The 26,970-nt window shown below is 40.2% G+C and overlaps 1 protein-coding gene across 1 annotated transcript; it reads left to right on the top strand.

Moving 5' to 3' along the window:
- Positions 1 to 8,097: 8,097 nt before the first annotated feature.
- Positions 8,098 to 26,825, top strand: LOC134753077 (serine/threonine-protein kinase ULK3). The gene is made up of 13 exons (XM_063688838.1): positions 8,098 to 8,274; positions 10,038 to 10,189; positions 11,224 to 11,308; positions 14,613 to 14,667; positions 15,109 to 15,196; positions 16,697 to 16,815; positions 18,185 to 18,282; positions 19,904 to 20,056; positions 21,644 to 21,801; positions 22,716 to 22,837; positions 23,870 to 23,931; positions 25,201 to 25,314; positions 26,757 to 26,825. The coding sequence occupies exons 1-13, from the start codon at positions 8,188 to 8,190 to the stop codon at positions 26,823 to 26,825; spliced, it is 1,362 nt and encodes a 453-aa protein (XP_063544908.1). The 5' UTR covers positions 8,098 to 8,187.
- Positions 26,826 to 26,970: the final 145 nt, after the last annotated feature.

The raw sequence follows: 26,970 nt of genomic DNA on the forward strand, positions 1-26,970 counted from the left end.
CCCCCTACTGTCAATAATTACTCTTACATGCAGTTGCAGCGCATGCGTCTGAGCAAACAATTATTATTAACAATTATTTATAGTATGCAACAATAGCGAATGTCACCCAATAAATTTATGCAATGCAAATACTATAGCAATAAAATAAAAACAGTGGAACCTCGATAATATGGATCTTAATGTAAACGCTAAAATAAATAAATATTTGGGGACTATCTTGCACATATCGACCCAGATCCAAATTAAGCAAAGCCTTAAGCCTTGGTGCCATTGTGGACAGATATGGACATCATGGGCTTTCCTGCGGCAGAAGCGCCGGACGAATACCTAGACACGCCAGCATCAACAATGTCATCCGAAGGGCCTTTGTCAGCGTCAAAGTTCCGGCCGTACTCGAGCCCGTAGGTTTGGCTAGGGACGATGGCAAGAGGCCTGACGGTATGACGTTGGTGCCTTGGAGGATGAGACGGCCTCTAGTCTGGGATGCCACATGCGTTGACACCCTCGCGCCGTCCCACCTTCCGGGCACCAGCAGTGATGCTGGTCGTGCCGCGTCCATGGCAGAAGACCTCAAACGCCGCAAATATGCCACCTTTGGCAGCAGTTATATTTTTGAGGCGTTGGGGCCGTGGGGGCCAAGCGCGCGCCGGGTATACAAAGAGATAGCGGCGCGCCTTATAGACGCCACAAGGGACCAGAAGGCTGGCCAGTATTTTGCTCAACGCATTAGCATTGCCATTCAACGTGGCAATGCAGCCAGCCTTCTGGGCACACTGCCCATCGGCAGTGAATTGGAGGACGTGTTTTATTTACGATTATAGGGCCTTTATTTTAAGTTTATTTATACTTAGTTTGTATTATTATTTTTAAACCTATTTGTATTTGTATTATTTTTTATTATTTTTTATTATTTTATTAAAGACAACAAATGGTCCAATGAGTGTTAGTTGATCCTAGCCTAAGTACTTAACATAGATATAACTCCGTAATAGATGTTTACAGTCTAAGGAAAAAACGTGCCTCGAAAATCAAGAAAATTTGATTCTCGTTCAGAGGGCGCCACTAGTTTTGGCCCACTGTCGTATAGATGGCGTTGACGGTTTCGTTTGTTATTTAACAATTTTAACGCATATCAGTGAAAGAACATGGGTCAAATTCATAAAAATAATTAATGCAAATAAAAAAAATCATTTATCCATATTTAAATACATTTTATCGTATTTTTATAAATATTTATTTTTAGTTTTAAAGTGTGTCGACAGATGGCAGTGAATTTACTGGGGTTACAAAATTTACTATGACAGTACCGCTCTAGTATAAGTTACTCAATGGTACTTAATAATAAACATAGATTTTGTCCTTTGACAAAGTTTCCACATTAAAGGACAATCAAGCTTATTAGCTATCATGCTATTACTGCTCCCACGTACCCTACTTAAGAGCGAGGCCGTTTTCTTACGCCAGATAGCGTCGAAGCTATCAGTCCGCGCCTCAGCAAACATAGTCGACGCGCTGCAGTATAGTGGAAGCCGTAGTAGCACCCTAAATGCGCCTAAATATATGTAACCCCAACCCCTCTGGTGTTGCGGGTGTCCATGGGCGGCGGTAATCGCTTACCATCAGGTGATCCGTCTGCTCGTTTGCCTCCTATTTCATAAAAAAAAAACAATAAATAAAATAAAGCAAACCTTGTATTTTTTATGGGTACTAGACGACGATGTACATACTTATATACATAGATAACATCCATGACTCGGGAATAAATATTCGTGGCTCCTGCTTCTTAGGTAGGGTCACTACCGACCAACCTAGGAGGATGATAAATTTGTACCTCCTAGAATAGGAATGGGGTTGGCAACTGTCATAGGTTTGCAAAGATGGCTCCATCATAGCGTGCCCCTGTTCTATGAGATTTGGCTTAAAGGGTTGGCATCCAGGGCATTAAAAAAAACAAAAATTTGACACAATTCTAGGGATTGACAGGGCCAACTATGCTGGCGCCATTGCTAAATATTTCGACTGGCCAACCCCATTGCCAGGACTTCCGGTTCGAGCGCCATCTTGATAGTTAGCATCGTGATTAATTACTTTGTTTTTTGCTTATTAATATTGTTTAAAGTGTAATATCGATAGCTTATTATACAGTAAACTAATGTGGTAGTGTGCAGTGAATGGAGAATTAATTTTGAAGCGCGTTTAACCACCATCTTGGAGTCAACGGCCGGTAGTCCACGTGCTTCTTGTAAAGACTAGCTATCGATTTACAAGAGCTAACAAATCACCGTACACTGTCTTGTACAACCGTACAATTTTTGTCGTTTTTAAACCTCTTAATACCGTGATACTGGCGAAATAGTCCCACTGGGCTGAAGCCATAATTTTAAAAGAAGAAGAAGAACCCCATTGCCAGATTTGTATTACCTAAACGGCCTCACTCGCCTCGCCCTCGTCAAATGCCCTACGACCTGTGTTAGAATAATTCTCAAAAAGTGTTCTTTTTCCGTTAACTTTAACCTGTAGAGTATGGATGGTATAGAAAGGATGCCAATCTCTTATGGCAGAATTGTTGCAAAAGTGACCGCTTTAAGCTTTAAATAATAGTTCCTAATCTCTCCGGTGGCGCTAGTTAGGCTCTGGGACATGAGTATAACATGAACCATATAAGGCAACAAATAACCCGACCAAATTACGTAGGTTGTTTTTGGTAGTATTTCGGTGTATGGTGGCGCCGCCTAATTACTGTTTTTTGATGGACACTTTTCATACATAGAGATTTGGCTCCTTTATATAGTCTCCATGCTGTAGAGGCTACTTTTTTGAGAATAACCCGTTAGTGGCAATGTTTGTAACATTCAATTATATATGCGTAATATAATGTAAGATGTACCCTTGTAACCGAGGTAGGTGAAACAAATAAGCTAATTCATATTTGCTTAGCTGCAAATATGTATAAATACGTATATTGAAATATTGAAAGTTTGTACAAGGAGCCACATAGAGATGACGCAGTGAAATAAAACGTGTATTATTTGAAAATATTTAAACGCTTTATTAATTTTTTCCAAATTCCAAATTATTTAATATTGTCTTCGGTTACCGCGATAGTTACTCATGAAATAAAACTATGAAAACGGATTATATCGCGTATATTGAATTTATAATACATCCCGACGTTTCGAACCCTTAAAGTTTATAGTCTATTATTTTTAGTATGTGGGTATTTTTGCAATTTGTAATTTTTCCTCAGTCACCCGTTGACCACGAACGCTGTAAAGGGTTCGATACGTCGGGATGTATTATAAATTCAATATACGCGATATAATCCTTTTTCATCGTTTTATTTTATTTTATTTATACATACATTTATACAACAGGTTTAAATGTATAATATAGTATCACAATGTTTCGCCACATGGCACACAAATAGCAACAGAGCCGTAGCGTGCAATTATTGAGGTACAGTCGCCATCAGATATATCGGAACGGCCAAGGTGCTCACAAATATCTGAACACGCCTCTATTGTCAAGGCGTTAGAGTGCGTGTTCAGATATTGTGAACACCCCGGCCGCTCCGATATATCTGATGGCGACTGTACAATTTATTTGGGTGTAATGTGTATTTCATTATAATCCTGGCAGTTTGAAAATTATATGTCGAGCGTTTTTGTAATTTTAATGTTCTTGCTAGAATTTTATACGACACCACAAGTTTATATAAGTCTTCGAATATTATCTTATAATGAAGCCCAGTTCTTGTTTTTTATTTTTTTATTTTTTATTATGAAATTGGTGGCAAACGAGCCGCCGCCCATGGACACCCGCAACACCAGAGGGGTTGTAAGTGCGTTGCCGGCCTTTAAGATGGGAGTACGCTCTTTTCTTGTGCGTCTGTTTGTACTAGGTTTTATAAATTTAGTACCTAGCTTCCATATTAATCTTACGGATGATAATCTAGAAGGAAGTCTTTCAACAGCGACTTCTCAAATTAAAATCGCAGCTGTTTATTAATAATATGCTACAAAAAAGTCGTATTTCACCAGAAATTTGTGCCCTTATAAAAATAAAAAAACCGGCCAAGTGCGAGTCGGACTCGCGCACAAAGGGTTCCGTACCATTACGCAAAAAACGGCAAAAAAATCATGTTTGTTGTATGGGAGCCCCACTTAAATATTTATTTTATTCTGGTTTTAGTATTTGTGGTCATAGCGGCAACAGAAATACATCATCTGTGAAGATTTCAACTGTCTAGCTATCACGGTTCATGAGATACAGCCTGGTGACAGACAGACGGACAGCGGAGTCTTAGTAATAGGGTCCCGTTTTTACCCTTTGGGTACGGAACCCTAAAAACAGGAGACGTAAATCTACATCAAACTAACATTTCGTGAGATTTAACTGAAACCACAATTTCCCTGTTTGCTACGCGAGAATAGAAGGGCTCCTTTCGGTTTTCGCGTTTCTCGGTAGACTCTGTAAACAAACCGCCTTGATTTGATGCATCAAATTCATATTAGTGAAAAATTGTCAAAAAATTGTTTTTAGGGTTCCGTACCCAAAAGGTAAAACGGGACCCTATTACTAAGACTCCGCTGTCCGTCTGTCTGTCACCAGGCTGTATCTCATGAACCGTGATAGCTAGACAGTTGAAATTTTCACAGATGATGTATTTCTGTTGCCGCTGTAACAACAAATACTAAAAAGTAGGGAACCCTCGGTGCGCGAGTCCGACTCGCACTTGGCCGGTTTTTTTTAAGGCATAGTATGTATAAGAGGCTTGCATTCTGGCGGCAGAACATTGTAGTAATACCCCCTATAGTTTTGGCAAGTTTTGGAGACTACATTTTCAATTTTGTTTATTAAAATAAAACTCTTTATTTACATACAAGATATATACAGTGGTACTACGTAAACGAAATTAATAACTAGCTTAAATCTAAAATAGGCCCTTGAGGCATTGTACCAAGGATGCTGGCGGCATTTCCTCGCTGTATCGCAATGCTGATACGTTGTGCGAGGAAGCCGCTAGCTCTTCGGTCACCAGTTACGTCAACCAGACGCTTCGCGATTTCTGCAAACAACTTGTGCGCGCTGGGACCCCAATGACCTAGAGTTTCAACTCCAAATTTTGTTTCGTTTTGACGTGATAACTGTCTATAAGTCTTATAAATGAACACCGGTAGCATTATGGAAGGTAGAGGCAAAGAGGATATAATAAGATAGAGCGGTACTGTCATAGTAAATTTTGTAACCACTGTAAATTCACTGCCATCTATCGACATACTTTAAAACTAAAAATGAAGATTTATAAAAATACGTTAGTGTATTTAAATGTGGATAAATGTTTTTTTATTTACATTAATTATTTTTATATGATTTTGACCCATGTTCTTTCACTGATATGCGTTAAAATTGTTAAATAACAAACGAAACCGTCAACGCCATCTATACGACAGTAGGCCAAAGCTAGTAGCGCCCTCTGAACGAGAATCAAATTTTCTTGATTTTCGAGGCACGTTTTTTCCTTAGACTGTATCTATCTATTACGGAGTTATATCTATCTTTGACTATTATAATTTATAATAAAGCGCTGGTGACCTAGCGGTAAGAGCGTGCGACTTTCAATCTGGAGGTGGCGGGTCCTTTTACCTTATGTAAAGTAAAACAAACTGATATACACAATAATATATGTACAGTCAGCTGCAGAGAAAAGGCACCCCCCCTGCATACAAAGTTCTGTAAATTAGTATGGACGTGGGGTACCGGGTACCTTTTCTCTGCAGCTGACTGTACCTTTATTTCGCATCGTAGATATAACATAAATTTTCCTAACCAGAATTATTGGTAGACTTATATTGACCGGGATAACGACCGTGATTACTTTTTGTGTTTTGCCACCCGTGAACAAGATGCATGTAACTGCGTCGAAATATCGGGAGCTCATAAATAATACAAAAGGTAATCACGGTCTATATCCCGGTCAATATAAGTCTAGTGAAACTAACCGTGAATTATTCAAAACTCAGAATTATTAGCGCAATTGAGCGTCAAGGACGGTTAAACAATACAATGCGTTTTAAGGTTATAAATTGTATGGATATGACTGCAGTCACCGTACCCAAACTATGTGAAATATAATATTAAGGATGACTCACGTTAGACCGGGCCGTGTCCGGGCCGGAGCGTCCGGCGCTTACTTTTCTATGACATGACAGGTGATCACGTGATGCTTTCGTGAAAACGAAGCGCCGGAAGCTCCGGCCCGGACACGGCCCGGTCTAACGTGAGTCATCCTTAGTGCAAATTCTCCGTTGACCTAAACCCAATGTGAATGTACCTATACCTACCCTTGAAGCAACCTTATAAAGTTGTTGTTGTGAACACATGACGTCAAATGGTGTTTGCACAGTTGTGAATAAATTCTATTATGAGTATATTGAATGAGCACCATTATAGGTTGTCAAAAACTAAAATAAAATGTATTCAGTAACTGTACAATATTCAGAATGGTGGTGGTGCAGTGCCCCCGCCAAGTCCAGCAAAACAGAGGCACGGCTGTACCATCTTTTTCCCGAAGCCACTCAGCCATTTTTCAGGCATTGTATGATTCGGATTCCCATTTCCCGGTACTCGGTAGGTCCTCTCTAAACTAAACAAACCGCCTTGATGCATCAATGTCATATTTTATTGTCCCTGACATGGAGACTATATAAAGGAGCCAAATCTTCATGTATGAAAAGTGTCCATCAAAAAACAGTAATTATGCGGCGCCACCATACACCGAAATACTACCAAAAACAACCTACGTAATTTGGTCGGGTTGTTTGTTGCCTTATATTGCTTATATGGTTCATGTTATACTCATGTCCCAGAGCCTAACTAGCGCCACCGGAGAAATTAGGAACTATTATTTAAAGCTGAAAGCGGTCACTTTTGCAACAATTCTGCCATAAGAGATTGGCATCCTTTCTATACCATCCATAGTCCCTGAAAACTTGTCAAAAAACTGTTAAAGGCGCATGTTACTCTATGGTTTACTAAACGGGCTAATGTTGCACTCTGGTGGCAGAGCATTGCAGTAATAGCGCTTTCTAAGCTACTCCTACTGAAAGATATACGTTCTGTCAGTTCCCCCCACCACTCATGCCCAATCCATACTTAAAGGGCCCTCTCGCGTTCGCGGCTTCGCGCCGCGTAGTCTGGAGCGGGCTTAACACTAGATCCATGTGTATAATGATCTGAGGAAATTCTGTTTAGGTTCCTCCACACTAGTGCGCGAATCACGGCGCGAAGCCGCGAACGCGAGTGTGGCGCCGATTGCGCAGATTTTTTTCGCCTTCGCGTGATTCGCGTCCTGTTCTCCGTTTTTTGTCAGTTGCGTCAAAGGAGGCGTGAAGCGCGAACTTGCAAGAACACATTACACACAATTTTAGCGCATCATTGGCAAGACAAATATTAATAATATTTTAATTATATTACATTAAGCAGCTATATTTTAAGCAGCTATATTTTAAGCTCCCTCCACACTCTTACGCTTTTACAACGAAACAAAATGAAAAAACAGTTAAATTTATTTATTTTAAACTTAATTGCACATAAAAAGTGTACAACAGGCGGACTTAATGCCGTTATAGGCATTCTCTACCAGTCAACCATAGGGCTAAACAGAAAACCGTCAAGGTGGGTGCACTAAGAAAAAAAAAACAAAAAAAATCGCCGTGAAGTTGTGCGAATGTGGAGTCATAGTCAACGTCGCGATATGCTCCGCGAAGTCGCGCCGCGATTCACGTGCATAGTCTGGAGGGGCTTTACACATTATCGAATCATGAAAAAAAAAAAGTCTTGCGCTTGCACATGGGGTTTGTAGCTGTAGCAAGAAAAGGCATGGAACATGGGAGGCCGGTTTAAGGGCTCCATAGACCTTGCAACAAATCGTATACAATTTTGTAAGACGTAGGCCCAACGAATTCAACCGATCAATCGAAATTTATGAAAAATCGCATAACAATTTATCACTAGGTTTAGGGAGTTCTATATTTTGCTATTAATGTGCGCTAGCAACATTGGTAAAAAGTCAAAAACGACAATGACAGTGACGTTCTTTGTATCAACATTTTGAAACAAAATAAATTTCGATTTTGATCTTTTATCTTGAATAATGTTTATCTAAAACAGTGATATTTCATTAAAATGGCTTTCCCAAAAGTCGAGGGCTATGTGGTGACTGAAAAACTCGGTTCTGGAAGCTATTCTACGGTCTACAAAGCATATACAAAGGTGAAGTATTTGTCTTAATACCTGCTATAGTTTATAAGTAAATGTTATATTTGTATAAAACTAGTTATTATCTTTATATGATCTCATGAAATAAAACTATGAAAACGGATTATATCGCGTATATTGAATTTATAATACATCCCGACGTTTCGAACCCTTTACAGCGTTCGTGGTCAACGGGTGACTGAGGAAAAATTACAAAGTGCAAAGTGATGTTTTTCCTCAGTCACCCGTTGACCACGAACGCTGTAAAGGGTTCGAAATTTCTGGATGTATTATAAATTCAATATACGCGATATAATCCGTTTTAATAGTTTTATTTTATGAGTAACTATCGCGGTAACCGAAGACAATATTTTATATGATCTGTTTGTTATAGAAGGTTATCTAATTCTGTTATTGTATTAAGACTTAACTAGAGATGATGTGAGATTTGCTTAAGAAAAGCGTAAATTAAACCAACATCTATCATGACACTAAAATGTGTTATTGTGTGCCGTTACAGGGTGTCATGAGTGTCTTTTCAAAAAAGGTTTATTTCTCTATGAAATAAACCCTTTTGAAAAGACACCCCTCATTTGTAACACTATTAGAGTCTGTGAAAAACATCTGTGAAAATTTCAACTGTCTAGCTATCACGGCTCATGAGATACAGCCTGGTGACAGACAGACGGACAGTGGAGTCTTAGTAATATTGTCCCGTTTTTACGCTTTCGGTACGGAGCCCTAAAAAAACTACCCAATATTCTTCCCCGGGTCTCAAAGTATCTCCATACTAAATTTCATCTAAATACTTAATACTTTTTTTCTTTATTCCTTTTTATTATGTAATAGGTACTTAGTGTTTTTTTTTTATAGGATCCGACTGAAAACCAAACCAGCGTTGCAGTAAATTTACTGCAACATTATGCTGAGTCGAGACTCCTTTTTAACATCACGCTGTCTTTAATGCCAATGCAATCAATTTAGTTAAGAAGTAATGTACCTAGTTAGGTACATTAGTATGTAAACTATTAAGTACATATTTTATGTTTAATAATGTTTTGTGATGTTAAATAAATTTTCTCTCTCTCTCTCTCTCTCTAAATAGATTTTTTTCTAAGTTTAATAGCATTGTTTGCAGATGTTACTGCTTGTTAAAAAAAATCATCTATATTAGTTCAGTGATTTAAGGATGGACCGGTAACAGACAGACATAGTTATTTTCTATCTCCCAAGATGTCAAGCCAAAATACCTCAAAGCGTACTGCCTGCCATGACCTACGCTTGTAAAAAGTGGACGCTAACGATGTGCGAAATGAAGAGGCCCATAGTCGCACAACGAGCTATGGAACACAGTATGCTTGGTACATCTCTCTTGCGATAGAATCCGGATCTAGGTGATCCGATAACGGACCAAAGTAGAGTAAACGGATAAAAGACATCAGCCGGCAGATTGCTACTCTGAAATGGGCCTGGGCCGAGCATGTATGTCACAGAGATGATAGGAGGTGGAGCAAGCTTGTCCTAGCATGGAGGGCTCATTCAAAAAGACCTGATCACAGAGCTCCAACAAGATTGGAGGATAACATCAAAAGGATTGCAGGCCCATTCTGGAGGTGAAGCAGCAAATCTGCTGGTCTTAGCAGACCGGAAGAGGTTTGAAGTGGCGTATGCCCAACAGTGGGCACATACACGTTGAAGAAGAAGAGAAGCAACTTTCTTTTTGTAATATTAGTAGGGATTTATATCTGTGTTTATGTGTTTGTTTGTATGTTTATCAGGTGGGCGGACGTGCGATTGTCGCAGTAAAATGCGTAGAAAAGTCGCGCGTGCGCGGCGCCGCGGCGGACAACCTCATTACCGAGATCAGGCTGCTGAAGACTTTATCACATCCACACATTGTTGCCATGAGGGAGTTCTCATGGGACGACAGGTATCTCTCTCGCACAGCTGTCTGTCTCTCTCTAAATAAAATATTATAGGACATTTTTACACAGATTGACTAAGTCCCACAGTAAGCTCAAGAGGCTTGTGTTGTGGGTTGTGGGACTCAGACAACGATATACACGGTGGCTAAAAAATAAGTGCATTCCTGTTGCCAGGGAGGTTTTGGGATTATACTGAGCAACTTTTACTATGGGACCTACCCCGAAATCGCGAAAAAAAAAATTTGGCTGTTTCATACATTTTGGCTGGTCCATCTTCTATGGGAGGGTTAATTTTTTTTCGCGATTTCGTGGTTCGTCCCATAGTAAAAGTTGCTCAGTATACTTAATCCCAAAACCTCACTGGGAAAGGGAATGCACTTATTTTTTTGCCAACCTGTATGTAATACATATATATAAATATTTAAATACATAGAAAACACCCATGACTCAGGATTCTCAGGAACAAATATTTGTGCTCATCACACAAATAAATGCCCTTACTATGGACTATGGCTTCATAGACAGGGTCATACCCACTAGACCAGACCGGTCGTCAGTTCCTTCCTTCTCCTCCAGTTCATCTTCCTTCAATCTTTTAAGTAAGTAAGTTAATCTTGATTGCAATCTGCCAATATCTAAATAGGTATTGTAATTTTAATAACAAAACTTCCGTGAGACACAGACATATTAAACATATTAATAACGGGTCACTCACGTATTTTAAGTCAAAAACGCTCGACACGTTTCACTCCGTACCGAGGAGCGTCATCAGGAGCGTGCCTCGACGGTGAGGGCGACGGCGACGAAGAATGGGTCGACGCAAGCTCCTGATGACGCTGCTCGGTACGGAGTGAAACATGTCGAGCGTTTTTGATTTAAAATACGTGAGTGATCCGTTATTTATGTACTGTATTTATGTAAAGCCGTTTTTAATTTCTACTCCTGTAATACTCCACAACAGGTATTGTAATTGTTTTGTATACTGTATTGTAATTGTTTTGTATATTGTATAAAGTTTGCATATTTACACTGTTTCCAGGAACATCTACATAATCACGGAGTATTGCTGCGGCGGCGACCTGTCCAAATATATTCGTAGATATGGTCGCGTTCCGGAGAAACAGGTGCGTTTCTATCAATAGGCAAGCCGGCAGGAATTGAGTTCGAGTTTAAGATTTCAAAGGAGCTTCTCAATGAGGGCTAACGCGTATGAATTCGCCGCTAGGGGCGCTAGTGTAGATGGTGGTCTTTTCCATAGTTCGAAATGTCAAATGTCACTTGTCACTTCAATGACTGACAGCTGTTCTTTAGTCTTTTGGACCACCATCAACAGAGGCGCCAACTGGTGAGCAAAAAAACGATAGCCCTCATTAGGCGTGTTTTGTAGTACCTAATGAAAATGAAAAATGAAAAAATTGTTTATTTTGGTTACAATATTTCACAATTTACAATTTAGTTATGCTTGGAATCTCCTTGTAAGTATTGTAAATATTTGTGACAGAAGACCCCGCTACTAACTATTAAGGGTTTATAAATAGTAACCGAACATATATTAATTAGTATGAACTTTAGCTAAAGTAATATACCTACAGGACTTATTAAATATATTAATAACGGGTCACTCACGTGTTTTAAGTCGAAAACGCTCGACATGTTTCACTCCGTACCGAGGAGCGTCATCAGCGTCTCACGGAAGTTTTGTTATTAAAATTCCTATAGGACTTATTAAGTTTGATGAAATTGAACCTTTTGGACGCCAATGACGGATATATCGGCATATCATCATCATCATCATGTCAGCCGATAGACGTCCACTGCTGGACATAGGCCTCCCCCAAGGCTCGCCACTCCGACCGATCCTGTGCCGCTCGCAACCACCGAATTCCCGCGACCTTCACCAGGTCGTCGCTCCATCTCGTTGGAGGCCTACCGGCAGTTCGTCTTCCGGTACGCGGACGCCACTCCAGAACCTTCCGGCCCCACCGGCCATCAGTTCTGCGAGCAATGTGCCCCGCCCACTGCCACTTAAGGTTTGCAATTCTGCGAGCTATGTCGGTGACCCTAGTTCTACTGCGGATATCATCATTTCTGACTCTATCACGCAGAGAAACCCCGAGCATAGCTCTCTCCATTGCCCTTTGCGTGACCTTGAGCCTTCTTATGAGGCCCATTGTTATCGCCCACGTCTCAGATCCGTATGTCATCACTGGCAACACACACTGGTCAAAGACTTTTGACTTAAGACACTGCGGCAATATATCGGCACCGCAATGTGATTAATCCGCCACAGGCCAACATAGACCTACGTCTATGTGCATAAAGTTAAATTTCAGTTTTGACACTTCGGTGACGTGGCGTCCGAGTGACAGCTGTTGTGTTTGACACGGTGTCGAAAAGGTTAAATGTGGCTTTGAGAAGGGTCCTTTCCATCAGAGAAGGGCCCTTAACTCCTCCTCTTACACACAGTACACACGGGTCATTTACCTACTGTCTTAATATTTAATCGACATGCACATATAGTAACACTTTACACAGTACATTTCATTCCGCTTACGTAAGTACATCGTATATATATTATCTGTTGTGACCTGGGTTCCGGCAGAAAATCAGTGCTTTGCTCCAAAGAGCGAAGCGTATCACCATAGAGTAACTTATACTAGAGCGGTACTGTCATAGTAAATTTTGTAACCCCAGTAAATTCACTGCCATCTGTCGACACACTTTAAAACTAAAAATGAAGATTTATAAAAATACGATAAAATGTATTTAAATATGGATAAATGATTTTTTTTATTTGCATTAATTATTTTTATGATTTTGACCCATGTTCTTTCACTGATATGCGTTAAAATTGTTAAATAACAAACGAAACCGTCAACGCCATCAGTAAGCCAAAGCTAGTAGCGCCCTCTGAACGAGAATCAAATTTTATTGATTTTCGAGGCACGTTTTTTCCTTAGACTGTATCCATCTATTACGGAGTTATATCTGTCTTTGGTATCACTGAGCCGTGACTACGTGACAGTTTGTACATAATTTTACACCATTTCTGTTTCATTTTGATTATGGTATTTTCGTTATAATTTTATTACTTTGCTAGTGATGTAGTTAGTATTTTTTTTTCTGATGTGTGTAAATTTATATTGTGTGTAATTGCAGCTGCCAAATAAATTATTTGTCTATCTACCTTATGCACATGGAGCCTAATGACTCTTCTCTGATGGAAACCCATAAATTTTTCAATTGAAACAATTCAATTTTCAAATCAATATCAACTCTGTTTCTTACATTATAGATTCAAATTATACTGACTAATTTTAGAAGAGAATAGAATAGAATATAATTCATTTATTCATGGTAAACTACATTTCATACAAACGTATTAAAAAGAAAAAGTATATTTAAAACAAAAAGTATATATAATATTGTCTTCGGTTACCGCGATAGTTACTCATGAAATAAAACTATGAAAACGGATTATATCGCGTATATTGAATTTATAATACATCCCATCATGTATTATAAATTCAATATACGCGATATAATCCGTTTTCATAGTTTTATTTCAAAATGTATATACGTAGTTTACCACGAAATGGTCCCGCCTCAGCATAATGCTAACCCTAAAGTCATCGCTGGTCTTCCGACGAGACCATTTTAAAGTTGTTCCTTGTATGGCTGGGCCTAAGCAGGCTTATTCTAAGCTAACGCGCTCTGTGTGTCTGTCTGCCTGTCAATGGGCTTCTGTCTCATGAAACGTCTTAGTCATAGATAAGTAAACAGTTGAAATGTACACAAAGAGTGTGTCTATCCGCTACATGTTTGCATACTGTAACCATGTAAGTATTTATGTTTGTATCGTTGATAAATTAAAACACTGTCAAATGTCAATCGTTTCTTTTTTATGACGTAACGAACTTGGTAACATTTTTAATCTATTATCGAGATAAAATCTTTACCAAAAAAAAGACCGAAATCAGTAAAATGATTTTTTTATTTGTAATATTTAACATATTACCAAAGAGGGTATAATAAGATATAAGAGCGGTACTGTTGGGTACTGTCATAGTAAATTTTGTAACCACTGTAAATTCTACACTTTAAAACTAAAAATAAATATTTATAAAAATACGATAAAATGTATTTAAATATGGATAAACGATTTTTTTTATTTGCATTAATTATTTTTATGATTTTTACCCATGTTCTTTCACTGATATGCGTTAAAATTGTTAAATAACAAACGAAACCGTCAACGCCATCTATACGACAATAGGCCAAAGCTAGTAGCGCCCTCTGATCAAAAATCAAATTTTCGTGATTTTCGAGGCACGTTTTTTTCCTTAGACTGTATCCATCTATTACGGAGTTATATCTATCTTTGCCTGTATACATGATGATGAGTAACTTAATTATTTGTTTGTTCAGGTCCTGTACTTCTTGCAGCAGCTGGCTTCTGCGCTCAAGTTTTTAAGAGAAAAAGGTAGAAATTCATACAAAATATAAATAAGAGAGAGTTGAGGTGAAAGGATTACACGCTCAGCTCAGCTACATACACTACCGGTCAAAAGTTTAAGTTCACTCAATTTGTTTCCAACTGGTCCGTTATTGTTTCCAGAGGTAGTCAGACACAATTTACGTACATTCCCTAAAATATTATGAGCACGGCCATCATTATTTTGCGTAAAAGATTTCTTTTTTTTTGTGACGCATCATCATCTTGCAATAATTTTACGATGTACCTGGTACGTAGCTAGGAATATCGAGGAATACATGCTCTCATCGATCTGCCGTTTTTTAAATACTACGTCGGTGGCAAACAAGCATACGGCCCGCTTGATGTTACGTGTACGATATGTTAGGAATTTCATGATCTGGCGGATTTTACGATCGGCCGCCGCATGTAAAAGTTTTTTTTGTTCAGGTGTTGTCCACATGGATTTGAAGCCGCATAATCTTTTGCTGCACAAAGGTTCGGATGGCAAATACATCTTGAAAGTGGCTGATTTCGGGTGAGTACCTACATAAGATTATTATTATAATGTGTTTGCAATATTTCTATCAAAAACACTGTAAATAACTGGGGCGGAATAGGAATTGTCAGCCTCGTGTTTGTAAAAAGCTTCGCTCCGCTCGTCCATTTATAACACACTCGGGTCGCATATCTCAGATTTCCGTCGTTTGTAGTAATATGGGGCATTTTCTATGAAAAGGGGCCTTATTGTCGATGGCGCTTACGCCGCACAGCGTCGCGCGGCATTGTATTTATATCGGAGCATCGTTTATAATGGCGTATGCGCCATCGACAATAAGGTTCCTTTTTATAGAAAATACTACATATAGAGTTAGACCAAGCTAACTCTGCGTGGCATTTGCAATGACAAAGTGTGGCCATGTCATCGTTAATGTCTGATAATTATATGAGATAACGTTGTTTGTATTTAAAAAAAAAGCGCTGGTGGCCTAGCGGTAAGAGCATGCGACTTTCAATCCGGAGGTCGCGGGTTCAAACCCCGGATCGTACCAGTTTTCGGAACTTGTGTACGAAATATCATTTGATATTTACCAGTTGCTTTTCGGTGAAGGAAAACGTCGTGAGGAAACCGGACTAATCCCAATAAGGCCTAGTTTCCCCTGTGGGTTGGAAGGTCAGATGACAGTCGCTTTCGTAAAAACTAGTGCTATGTCAATTTTTGGGATTAGTTGTCAAGCGGACCCCAGGCTCCCACGAGCCGTGGCGAAATGCCGGGATAACGCGAGGAAGAAGAAGACGTTGTTTTTAATGACAAACCCTCTTTGACTTTGTTCTCTTCAATTAGGTACAAATTGGCTATTCTACATTGTTTATAATAGTATTGTATACAATACTTTTTCTACGAGTCATCTAAAATAATACTTTTTATGGTTCCGTACCCAAAGGGTAAAAACGGGACCCTATAACTAAGACTCCGCTGTCCGTCTGTCCGTCTGTCACCAGGCTGTATCTCATGAACCGTGATAGCTAGACAGTTGAAATTTTCACAGATGATGTATTTCTGTTGCCACTATAACAACAAATACTAAAAAGTACGGAACCCTCGGTGCGCGAGTCCGACTCGCACTTGGCCGGTTTTTTCTACTATAAAACCTAAATAATTAAAGAAAATTTGGTAAGTATCTCAGTAGTACAAAAGACATCAACGCGTGCGTAATATATGAGTAGGTATTACTCATGAAATAGTGGCGCGTTGGTGTCTTTTCCACTGGACCGCGGCGCCACGTGATTGGTCAAATTCATTATAGTTGACTAAACCGTTTCGAATTGAATATTATAGTTTAAGTTTTCAATCACGTGACAAACAGATAATAAAACTACGTTTTTACTTTTGTAATTAAAAATAAATTTCATGTTTTTATAACAAAATTGTATACTATTTAAGAAATACTTATTGTAAAAACTATATAAAAACATACTTTCATGATTTTATTTTAATAGATGAAGAGTTCACTTATTACCTATGTTTTACTTCCAGCTTCGCCCAGTTTCTATCAGACGAGAGTCGTCAGAAGATGGTTCGCGGTTCCCCCCTTTATATGGCTCCAGAAATGTTGCATGGCGACTACACGGCTAGTGTCGATCTGTGGAGCGTAGGTTAGTACACACGCGCACGCACGCACGCACTTACGCAGGACCTTACGCACGCTCTTACGCACGCACGCACTTACGCATCCATTTACGCACGCACGCACTTACGCATGCACGCACGCACTTACGCACGTACGCACGCACGCACACAGAGTGTATCAAACGAGAGTCGTCAGTAAATGAATCGTGGCTCTCCCCTTTATATGGCGCCGGAAATATTGCATGGCGACTACACTGCTAGCGTCAATCTGTGGAGCGTCGGGTCCCTTTGTTTGACATAATTATTAAAGTCATAATGTAATGAAACCGTTAGCTTTTCAGGATTTTCCTCAGGTTATCTTAGGTTTGTTTTATGGCAATACTGAAAAGTTACACGTTTCTGAGAAAAACCAAATTATGACTAACGAAAATGTGGATAAACAATACATTATGACTTAAAACTATATGGGAAACAATAGAGACCAGTGCAGCGTAGGTAAGTACACACGCGCACGCACACACACGCACGCATGCAATTAATTTACTCTTAAAACATTTACTTCACTTAAGATAGAATAGAATAGAATATATTTTATTTGTAGTAATTGTACATCGTCATATTCAAAAATTATTTACAATTAGAATAACAATACAATTATTATTACAATTATAAAATTAATAATACATTTAAAAGGCATATGCAATACCTACCTAGACCTATACCACCTACCTACCTACCTAGTTATGTTTTTGTTTTGTAATTGTATTAATTGACGGCTAGGAAGCCTAGTCGGTATACTCGGTATTGACTCTGCCTTGTAAGGGCATTTATTTGTGTGTTCATCACGAATATTTTGTTCCTGAGTTATGGATGTTATCTATGTATCTAGTCTATGGATGGTATCACGCATGCACGCACGCACGCACGCACGCACGCACACATACACACACACACACACACACGCACGCACGCACACACACGCACGCACACACACGCACGCACACACACACACACACACACACACGCACACACACGCACACGCACGCACCACACACGCACGCACGCACACGCAAACTAGTGACAGTGCTAAGCCTTCGGATTGGGTTGCCGAGACGAGACAACGCTAGAATAAAGATAAAAGATAAAGATAAAGATATTTTATTGTGTAAATAAAGGTGCTAAACTACTTACATTGTTTTTTTACTTATATATGGCACAAAACCAACAAGCAAGTAAGTGTCATCTGACCCCCGTACTAGTGTGAACTGTATCACGGTGGGTCAGGATTCACCGCCCTTACATTTTATTTTCAACAACTGATTGATTGACTGATTGATTGATTGACTGATTGATTGATTGACTGAATGATTATGATGTTGATTTTTCTTGCTACAGGTGTGATAATGTACGAATGTTTATTCGGCACGGCCCCATACTCCTCCGCCACGCTTCAAGAGCTCATCAATAAGATACAAAGCCGGGCGCCTATACAGGTCAGATAACAACACATTACAATACAATACAAATACTATAAAACTCCCGTGAGACTCAAACATATTAAATTATTTTAAAAACGGGTCACTCACGTATTATATTACAATATTACTATTACTAGATATATGAGATTATTACTATTTAATATTACTACATTATAGCTGTACTATTTGTAATACAAAAAATACGAAAAAAAAAAAAAATTGAAACTAAAATAACGTATTATTAAATCGAATAGTTGTACTTAGAGATAGTAACTATATCTATATACATATATGAAACGTAAGTTAGTACTTATTTTTTTTATATAACGTAATACTGCATGCACTTCACTGTTAACTGGTAAGCGTTAAGGATTTTTTTCTTATCTTCTTCATGAATTTATAATGTATTAATAATACTTAAATATATTTTCTTTTGTCAATGTCTCCCGGAGCCTTAAGCTCCAGTGGTATATAAGCTCCGAATAATCAAAATAATTGTATTTATTAAGTGGTGAACGGTGTTGGTCACACATACTGTACATAGTGTTAATACTACTATATTTAAGTTTCCCTTGTAGTGACTGTTTGTTTACCTAAATAAATTAAAAAAAAAAAAAAACAAAAAAAAACAACATGCTTTGGTCCAATTTACGGGGACCGTCTTCACGGAGCACCGACACGTGTTCACTGGTCGAGGGCGCGCCGTGTACTGCGGGCCGGCGCACGCGCACGCGCCCGACTCGCCCGGCCGCTCACGACAGACGGCGTCGGCGGTGCCGGCGACGTCACCGTACAGAGGATAGCTCTACCCTCCGTATTGCGTTTCTCAAATATCAAGTTCAAGTTTCAAGTAGTTTATTTGCTTTCATGTTGTTGTACAAAGTTCTTATAAGATAAAAGTATCAAACATGAGCCCCGTTAGGGCATGGCAATTCTTAAAAGTAACTTAAGCTAACTTAAACTAATGTTTTTTTTTACACAAGGTAACAACTGTAACTAACTTACAATGAGTGTCGTCTCGCACACGACACTCACTGAGTCACTTGCTAAAGGCCGCTCCACACTGACCACCGACGCAGTACCCAAAACCGTTTTCCAACTAGGCGGCACCGACCAACCACTGTCACGATTGAAATTCGGATAACGACTGATTTCAATAGCTTCCCGTATTTTTCGTTGAACGAAGAACTATCAACACAACACTCACAGCTAACACTAAGAACTAGAACATGTCGAGCTATTCGACTTAATAATATGTGTGACCCGTTTTTAATTTAATACAAATACTCTTTATTGCACACCTCAATAAAAGAAAACAATACAAAAGAAAACAGAAACACAAGCAGAGATAAACAACAGCCCTCAGGAAATTTCATATACTTGGAAAAAATCGACCCCTGCCGCCGTGGCTCGGGTGCCGCGATAGCAGAGGACGATGTTTCGATTCCAGCCCTTGCACTGGAGGCCTTGGTCCCTTTTTAGTATATGACATAAGTCATTTATTTGCGACATTTATTTCGATTTATAATCCACGCATCCTGTGTGCACAGGCCTTAAACAAATTTTTTTTTGTCTAATTTGTGTTTTTTTTTCTTTAATATATGACATCTATTAAAGTTTTTAATTTTTTGTCTAGTTACCCCACGGCGCTGGTATCTCTTCAGGCTGTAAGGACCTCCTAACAAGACTCCTGAAGCATGACCCTGAAGAGAGGATCACATATGAGGAGTTCTTTCAACATCCATACTTGGATCTTGAGCATATGCCGAGCAAAGATAACTATGATAAGGTGAGATTTCGATAAATAGTTATACAAGGAGTATCCCATCCTCGTCGCCAATTATTATTATTAAAATCAGTCTAAATTAATTAATTAGCTTTTATTTAATATATGTTTTTTACAGTTCGGTAGCCATGACAATCGGCGCCGTCTATGTGTCAGAGCGGAAGAACGTTCCGTTTCTCACAATAGTTTTACAAGTAGTCTCACAATAGTTTTACAATAGTCTTACCGGCGCCCTTCACACTAAAATCAGACGCGATCTTACATACTGGGCGCTTTGCGGTGCCTTCACACTAAAAGCTCGCGTGAAGCCCGTCATTCGGACGCGTTCTTACATACCGGACGCCAGCGGCGCCCTTCACACTAATAGGTCGGGCGACTCGCCCGACCATGGGCGCCCTTCACACTAAAATCAGACGCGATCTTACATACTGGGCGCTTTGCGGTGCCTTCACACTAAAAGCTCGCGTGAAGCCCGTCATTCGGACGCGTTCTTACATACCGGACGCCAGCGGCGCCCTTCACACTAATAGGTCGGGCGACTCGCCCGACCATGGGCGCCCTTTACACTAAAATCAGAGACGATCTTACATACTGGGCGCCTTGCGGCGCCTTCACACTAAAAGCTCGCGTGAAGCCCGTCATTCGGACGCGTTCTTACATACCGGACGCCAGCGGCGCCCTTCACACTAATAGGTCGGGCGACTCGCCCGACCATGGGCGCCCTTTACACTAGAATCAGAGGCGATCTTACATACTGGGCGCCTTGCGGCGCCTTCACACTAAAAGCTCGCGTGAAGGCCGTCATTCGGACGCGTTCTTACATAGCGGACGCCAGCGGCGCCCTTCACATTAATAGGTCGGGCGACTCGCCCGACCATGGGCGCCCTTTACACTAGAATCAGAGGCGATCTTACATACTGGGCGCCTTGCGGCGCCTTCACACTAAAAGCTCGCGTGAAGGCCGTCATTCGGACGCGTTCTTACATAGCGGACGCCAGCGGCGCCCTTCACATTAATAGGTCGGGCGACTCGCCCGACCATGGGCGCCCTTCACACTAAAATCAGAGGCGATCTTACATACTGGGCGCCTTGCGGCGCCTTCACACTAAAAGCTCGCGTGAAGCCTGTCATTCAGACGCATTCTTACATACAGGGCGCCTGCGGCGCTCCTCACACTCCCGACATACAGCGGGCTTCGCGCGCTCTTATACAGGGCGCCTGTATAAGGCTTCGCCCGACATTCAGCTTGCAAAGCTATCGAAAAAAACCGGCCAAGTGCGAGTCGGACTCGCGCACCGAGGGTTCCGTACTTTTTAGTATTTGTTGTTATAGCGGCAACAGAAATACATCATCTGTGAAAATTTCAAGTGTCTAGCTATCACGGTTCATGATATACAGCCTGGTGACAGACGGACAGACGGACAGCGGAGTCTTAGTAATAGGGTCCCGTTTTTACCCTTTGGGTACGGAACCCTAAAAATCTTATTAGGGTTATTACAATCTATTACTATGCTGAGTGGTTTAGTCGATGTATGTATGTAAGAATATCCTATTATCTAAAAAAAAGCATTATATATGTATCCTTTTCAGGCTGTGGCGTTAATAAAGCAGGCTGTGTCCTTGGACGCCGCGGGGCGGTTAGAGGAAGCGTTTACAGCTTATTGCTCAAGCTTACGATATTTAGTGCCCGTCGTCCACTGCGAGAGCGATGCGATGCGGCGGCAGGCGCTCAGGGCCAAACTTACCAGGTAAGGTACACAGTGGCTCAGTGGGACACAGTGAATCATATCACCTGGTACCGACGGCATACTCCCCTGAGAGTATGCTGTCGGTACCAGGTTGCGTTTATGTATATAGTTGCTATACAATTTTTTTTTAATTTAAGAAATCGAATCCAACTATGATGGATGTATGGGGATTTTACCAATAAATAAATAAATCAATCAATCAATCAATCGAATGGTTCCATCACTTTTTCCTTTTAAAACTTTGTCTAGTATTTTTTTTATTATTGCCATAAAAAAAATTCAAGTTTCCAATTTATTGTGATAAATTGCTCATTTTCTATCTATACATCACATACATGCTCACTCGATACATCAGTTTTGTTACGAATAAGATTATTTTTTTCGTAGTCTACATCTAGCGTCATGTAGCGGAATTATCAGTACTGCTTCTCGACATTAGATGTCACATGTGTCGCGACTGACGAAAAGTGTATTGCTCACCAATTTACAACTAATATTATAAGCAGAAGGAGTTGAAAATAGAATTCCGGTTAATCCGGTTATAATATTAGCTGAAACTTGTTGAGCATTAGACTTACCGTTCGTCGCGACATCTATTGTCGAGTAGCAGTACTGATAGTTCCGCTACTTGACGCTAGATGTAGACTACGAAAACAATGGTATTTTTGGTAACAAAACTGATGTATGGAGTGAGCACTCTATGCATTTTCTTTGATTTAGTTATAAAATTCAACATATGGGGCATTTTCTATGAAAAGTGACCTTATTGTCGATGGCGCTTACGCCGCACAACGTCGCGCAGCATTGTATCTATATCGGAACATCGTTAATAATGGCGTAAGCGCCATCGACAATAAGGTCCCTTTTTGTAGACAATACCACATGTCCACAGCCCTATAAACATTTGTCCGCAGCTACATGGACCGCGCCGAGCAGCTCAAGCATGTGCTCGGAGGGGGCGCCGCCCCCGCCCCCGCCCCCGCCCCCGCCCCCGCCCGCGCCCCCTCCGCCCCGCGGGGGACGGGGCACGCTACAGGTGGGGACGCGTTTAAGCCTATGATTTTGAACTTTATTGCATAGTGATAGGGTTCATTAGGGTTCCGTACCCAAAGGGTAAAAACGGGACCCTATTACTAAGACTCCGCTGTCCGTCTGTCCGTTTGTCCGTCTGTCTGTCTGTCACCAGGCTGTATCTCATGAACCGTGATAGCTAGACAGTTGCAATTTTCACAGATGATGTATTTCTGTTGCCGCTATAACAACAAATACTAAAAAGTACGGAACCCTTGGTGCGGGAGTCCGACTCGCACTTGGCCGGTTTTTTTTGGGTAGTTTCTGACACAGCAAGCCATTTTTGGCTTAGCAGTTTAGAAACATGTAACTGTGATTATTTTATATACAGGGTGAGATTTTATTCACCAGCCATACTGAGTAGTAGACTTTAAAGGTCATACTGAACGCATAAAATTTGGTTTCATACATTACGGCTGATGTGATGGCGCTGATTTCTTTGGGACAGCCAAATTTTATCCCATTTCGGCGTTGGTGCTGCCTCTGCGTGCGTCCCATGACACGGGCAAGGGCAGCATCCGCTCGATGTACCCCTTACATTTCATTAAAGTGTCGAAAGGGCCTCTACGCGTTGATTTCGGCTCCGCGCACGCCTCCCACAGGTCCGGAACACCATTGTTACGTGATGGGAAAGACATACATTTAATGTGGTATTTTCCATAAAAAGGGACCTTATTGTCGATGGCGCTTACGCCATTATTAACGATGTTCCGATATAAATACAATGCCGCGCGACGTTGTGCGGCGTAAGCGCCATCGACAATAAGGTCCCTTTTCATAAAAAATGCCCCAAATTACAATTGAAGCTTGAAGTCCAATTTTCTCTCTGGATATTAACATTATAGAAAATCTTTTTTACGCGATAGGATAATTCGCGTTTGTAGGAGACAACAATCGTTCGTACCAAATTTTATTGAAATCCGTCCTGCCGTTTTCGCATGATAGAGGACCGAAATTTGTTGAAAAACTGTCAAATCAAATGTCATGTGTGTTACAGTGAACGCAATAGGTCACGTGGAAGAACCTCTGTGTGCTGAGAACGAGGGAGACGACGATAAGGTACCTTACGTTAAGATAAGATAACATAAGATACAGTCTTTACTGAAAAAAATAAGATTCTATCAAACAAACTAGCTTTTTCAGGTTGTAATATTCTGATAAGAAAATAAACTTCAATTTTAGGGTTCCGTACCCTACGGGTAAAAACGGGACCCTAATTACTAAGACTCCGCTGTCCGTCTATCTGTCACCAGGCTGTATCTCATGAACCGTGATAGCTAGACAGTTAAAATTTTCACAGATGATGTTTTTCTGTTGCCGCTATAACAAAAAATACTAAAAACAATAAAATAAATTTGCCTACTCTCGTATAGATGGCGTTGACGGTTTCGTTTGTTATTTAACAATTTTAACGCATATCACTGAAAGAACATGGGTCAAAATAATATAAAAATAATTAATGCAAATATTGCAAATAAAAAAATAATTTATCCATATATAATATTTTTTTTTTTATATTTTCGTTTTTAGTTTTAATCGTGTGTCGATAGATGGCAGTGAATTTACTATGGCTACAAAATTTACTATGACTACCGCTCTATCCTATTATATCCTCTTTGCTAAGACTGTATCCATCTAATACAGAGTTTGGTTTTACTCATGGAGACTATATAAAGGAGCCAAATCTCTATGTATGAAAAGTGTCCATCAAAAAACAGTAATTAGGCGGCGCCACCATACACCGAAATACTACCAAAAACAACCTACGTAATTTGGTCGGGTTATTTGTTGCTTTATATGGTTCATGTTATACCATAGAGTAACTTATACTAGAGCGGTACTGTCATAGTAAATTTTGTAACCCCAGTAAATTCACTGCCATCTGTCGACACACTTTAAAACTAAAAATAAATATTTATAAAAATACGATAAAATGTATTTAAATATGGATAAATGATTTTTTTTATTGCATTAATAATTTTTATGATTTTGACCCATGTTCTTTCACTGATATGCGTTAAAATTGTTAAATAACAAACGAAACAGTCAACGCCATCTATACGACAGTGGGCCAAAACTAGTGGCGCCCTCTGAACGAGAATCAAAATTTTCTTGATTTTCGAGGCACGTTTGTTCCTTAGACTGTAAACATCTATTACGGAGTTATATCTATCTTTGGTTATACTCATGTTCCAGAGCCTAACTAGCGCCACCGGAGAGATAAGGAGCTATATTTTACAGCTGAAAGCTGGTCACTTTTGCAATAGTTCTGCCATAAGATTGTCGTCCTTTCTATACCGTCCAAAGTTTTACTGTTATTTTTATTAGGAGCCTCCCGACCGTCGCCGGGGCGGGGGCGGGGGCGGGGGCGGGGGCGGGGGGGCGCGCGCGCGGCTGTGGCGCCTCCTCGGCCGGCACACACCCAGCCTAGACACGGAACCCGTGAGTACTGCTTTTTCTGATCTTTAGGGTTCCGTACCGTTTAAAAACGGGACCCTATTACTAAGACTCCTCGGTCCGTCTGTCTGTCTGTCACCAGGCTGTATCTCATGAACCGTGATAGCTAGACAGTTGAAATTTTCACAGATGATTTATTTCTGTTGCCGCTATAACAATAAATACTAAAAAGTACGGAAACCTTGGTGGGCGAGTCTGACTCGCGCTTGTCCGGTTTTTAATCCCGATGCGAAAATAGTGGTGTTATTGTTTTGAAAACGTAAGAGACCAACTGCGATTAAGACTAAGGAATACCGTGACGAAAAACGAAGTAAGACTCGTTAAGACAAGTTGGTGTATTCCCATTTGTCACCGGCCCACATGACCGCCGCCATACACGAGGCGGAGACAAATGGAAATTATTCATATGAAAACGCCTATTCTCTTCTGTGCCGGGCGGGGACAAATGGGAATATGCGTATCTGACCATAACTTCTTACCAACCGCCACACAGGGATGAAAATTCCGGAAAAAAACAAATGTTTTTTTCGGGAATTTTTCAAAATTTCGTTCTTTTTGGTTTTTTTCCAGTTCTATTCAGAAAAATTAAATACGTCACACACGATGCCACTGATGAGTGATGTCAGTGTCAATGCCATAAACAAACACATTAGACATGCAACCTTAACCTTTCGGAACTGAAATTTGCATTGTTTTTTTCGAACGAAACTTGAAAAAAAAACGAGCCGTTTTGAAATTTTCCCGGGTTTTTTCAACGCTACCGCCACAGTTATAGTCGTTAGCTTTGAAGCTGGCCCCTAAGGGATAACTCTTTGTCTATTGTAAGGGAAACCGCACGTCCTACTTACATGCATAGAAAAATGGTTGGGCCGTTTTAACCGGTTATTGAATTACCACTCTATGGAGATTGCAATAAGGCTCAAAATGAACAAACAGGAAAATAATTTGCTATTTCTTGTGTGGTCCCTCTACGGTTACCGAGTGCCGGCGAGTCGAACGCTATAGAACCAGTCTAAAATTGTGTCATCGAGATGCGTAACAAAGGCGTTATCGGAGAGCGGACTTACACCGGTTTTTGAGCGTTGAACTAGCCCGCGCTCAGGTGCCAATTAGAAAATGTCCCTTTTTTGCAGGTAGTAGCACGTGCGGTTTTACTTAACAATCGACAAAGGATTAGCCGTTCGGGGCCAGTTACAAATCGAACGACTATAAACGGACGTATCTTACATAAATACTTATTTATTTGTGTGATCAGCACAGATATTTGTTCCTGAGTCATGGGTGTTTTCTATGTATTTAAGTATTTATATATTATGTATATCGTTGTCTGAAGTACCCATAACACAAGCCTCCTTGGGCTTACCGTGGGACTTAGTCAATCTGTGTAAGAATGTCCTATAATATTTATTTATTTATTTATTTCGCAGTCTGAGGACGCAGGGCACTCTGACAAGGCGCGAGACGACCCGGCGGGCGAAGTATGCCGTATCACATGATATCATCTTAACACAACACATTGCCAGCCGATTAATATTAAGTAGTTTATGTGACTGCATAATGAACTCGCTTTGAGCTCGTTTCATAAAACTCCACTTGTATTTTAATGCCTAATTATGTACAGTTGCGTACACTGCTGATACT

Source organism: Cydia strobilella, chromosome 26 (genome assembly GCF_947568885.1).
Source record: "Cydia strobilella chromosome 26, ilCydStro3.1, whole genome shotgun sequence".
Classification (NCBI taxonomy): Eukaryota; Metazoa; Arthropoda; class Insecta; order Lepidoptera; family Tortricidae; genus Cydia; species Cydia strobilella.

What these genes read in the sequence shown, in the direction of transcription:
- LOC134753077 (XM_063688838.1), top strand. Translation starts at nt 8,188, where the DNA reads ATGGCTTTCCCAAAAGTCGAGGGCTATGTGGTGACTGAAAAACTCGGT. An exon ending in TGTCGATCTGTGGAGCGTAG is followed by an intron (nt 16,816 to 18,184) that starts GTTAGTACACAC and finishes TTCTTGCTACAG; the next exon opens with GTGTGATAATGTACGAATGT. An exon ending in CCAGCCTAGACACGGAACCC is followed by an intron (nt 25,315 to 26,756) that starts GTGAGTACTGCT and finishes TTTATTTCGCAG; the next exon opens with TCTGAGGACGCAGGGCACTC.